Below are 2,080 nucleotides of genomic sequence, written 5' to 3' on the forward strand. Positions count from 1 at the left end.
TGGGAATGGGTGGCAGAAGGTGAGAAAGGAGCACCTACTCCGCAGCCCACTGGATGAGATCGGGTGGCTGGGTCCGGATCGCGGCTTTGGTAAATTGCTTCAGCAATTCCGGCAGCTCCGGCGGAATGCATATTTGCTTATCGGTCTGAGGCATTGATTGGTTGACCTATTGGCAGACAAAAATAAATAAATAAATAAAATGGTCATCTCTGAATCACAAAATGACAGGAATCCTGGACAGGAGGGAACCCAGCCTGTTGGACACTCTCAATACTGGGGAGTTCACCCACACCACATACTAGTACATTCTATAGTTACACAACTCCGAGACGAGAACGTGGTTTACTAACCCTACTATTTGTTGTTGTAAATAATTCTGCCCTTTAACATAAAAACACACACAGAATACTTACTCATTTAAAAAATAGAGCTCAACAAGGAGTTACCAAAATGATGTTAACCCAAAATATTGGATGTCTCCTTCCAGAATTTATTCAATGTAAATAGTATATATTTATATAAATAAAAATGGGGTCATGCAAAACAACTTATTTACTCCACAGCATTTCATGAACAGCTTTCATATCATGCAACTCTTACTGGCCAAGTAAGAGTGTAGCAAAATTTACTCTGTAGATACTCTATTATTTGACATTAAGTTATTTCCAAATAAAAATAATCATTAAGCAGGCATTTGATGAACATCTCTCTCTACATCTGTATGTACTTATCTATCCTAATTGTAAAAAAAGAAAAAAGAAAACATGTACATTTCACTCAAAAAGTTCCAAGACAAATTGAAACAAAATATGAAAATCCATATATGGTATAAAGCTCTATGCACAAACAACAGTTTAAAAGATTTTGTTTGCTTTTTAGTAGAGAAAGAGTCTAGGGATTCTGAAAAGCCCCTCCTCAAAAAACCCCTAGATGTTAGACACATCCCAGCAAACTGTACCTTTCAAATTACCTTGTTATGTTGCAGGAAAGCAGGGGAAATTAAGTGCCAAGTAAAGTGAATAAAGCAGAAATCAGAATGACAAATGACAAAACTAGGGGCAAGTGTAGATGCCAGAAACTTGAAACTTTCAGACAAATGGCCAAGTAAGTTGGACATAAACCAGGTCTTGGGCCTATGTAATGTAAACAGCTGAACTGAAGGATTCTCTTATCACTGATCCCCTCCCCACCCTGAGACCCTCCAAGGTTCACACACCCTTAGCGTGAAAGGGTGGGATTGAAAGTGTCTGCTTACTAGCAGGGGAAGTGACGTAGAAATATGTTTCCATTGTTGCTTTTTGTTGGGGGCGAGATAGTCTCCCATGAGTTTGTAGCCACAAACTAGGTCTAAGTTTTGAATTTATCCCATTTACCAGCCTGGTTGGAAAATCCAAAGACAAAAAACTAAAATGGTCTCAGGTTGGTGGTACTCCATTCTATTTTACTTTATGTTCTTTTATTTGGAGGCAGCAGAGTATAAAGATATTTTAGACTTTGTAAAAAGTCAAGTATGCAAGTATGCAGAGTAAAATTTCAAGGATAATTACTAAAAATGTAATATCACCACCAAATTAGTAAAGAAGAGATAGGAATTAAAAACAACAACAGCAAAACAACTTGATCAATAGAAAAGAAGAAAGGAGAGAGAAAAGCATAGAAAAAAAATGGATAAATATCATGACAGAAAAGAATCCATATACTAGTACATCAGTAATTACGATAAAAAGAAACAGTGATAAATGTCCCAGTTAAAATTCAGAAATTATCAGAGTGTATTTTTTTTTAAATCCTCACCCGAAGATATTTTCTTATTGATTTCCAGAGAGAGTGGAAGAGAGAGGGAAAGACAGAGAGAAATATCGATGTGAGAGAAACACATTGATTGGTTGCCTACTGCATGCACCTGAACCAGGGGAGGAGCCTGCAACCAAGGTACGTGCCCTTGACCAGAATTGAACCTGGAACCCTTCTGTCCACAGGCTGATGCTCTATCCACTGAGCCAAAGTGGCTAGGGCTATCAGAGTGGATTTTTAGTAACTTCAACTATAGGCACATATGAAATGACATAAGGACACAGGA

At 37.7% G+C, this 2,080-nt stretch overlaps 1 protein-coding gene across 1 annotated transcript in view; it reads right to left on the minus strand.

Moving 5' to 3' along the window:
• ROPN1 (rhophilin associated tail protein 1) overlaps window positions 1–154 on the minus strand; it is an 11,706-nt gene extending 11,552 nt beyond the window's left edge. The window contains exon 1 of the mRNA XM_005873217.2: window positions 39–154. Within this exon, the coding sequence (XP_005873279.1) occupies window positions 39–154 (116 nt within the window). The remainder of the gene's footprint in view (window positions 1–38) is intronic.
• Between the last annotated feature and the right edge of the window lie 1,926 nt (window positions 155–2,080).

Source organism: Myotis brandtii, unplaced genomic scaffold (genome assembly GCF_000412655.1).
Source record: "Myotis brandtii unplaced genomic scaffold, ASM41265v1 scaffold4, whole genome shotgun sequence".
In the NCBI taxonomy this organism is placed as follows: Eukaryota; Metazoa; Chordata; class Mammalia; order Chiroptera; family Vespertilionidae; genus Myotis; species Myotis brandtii.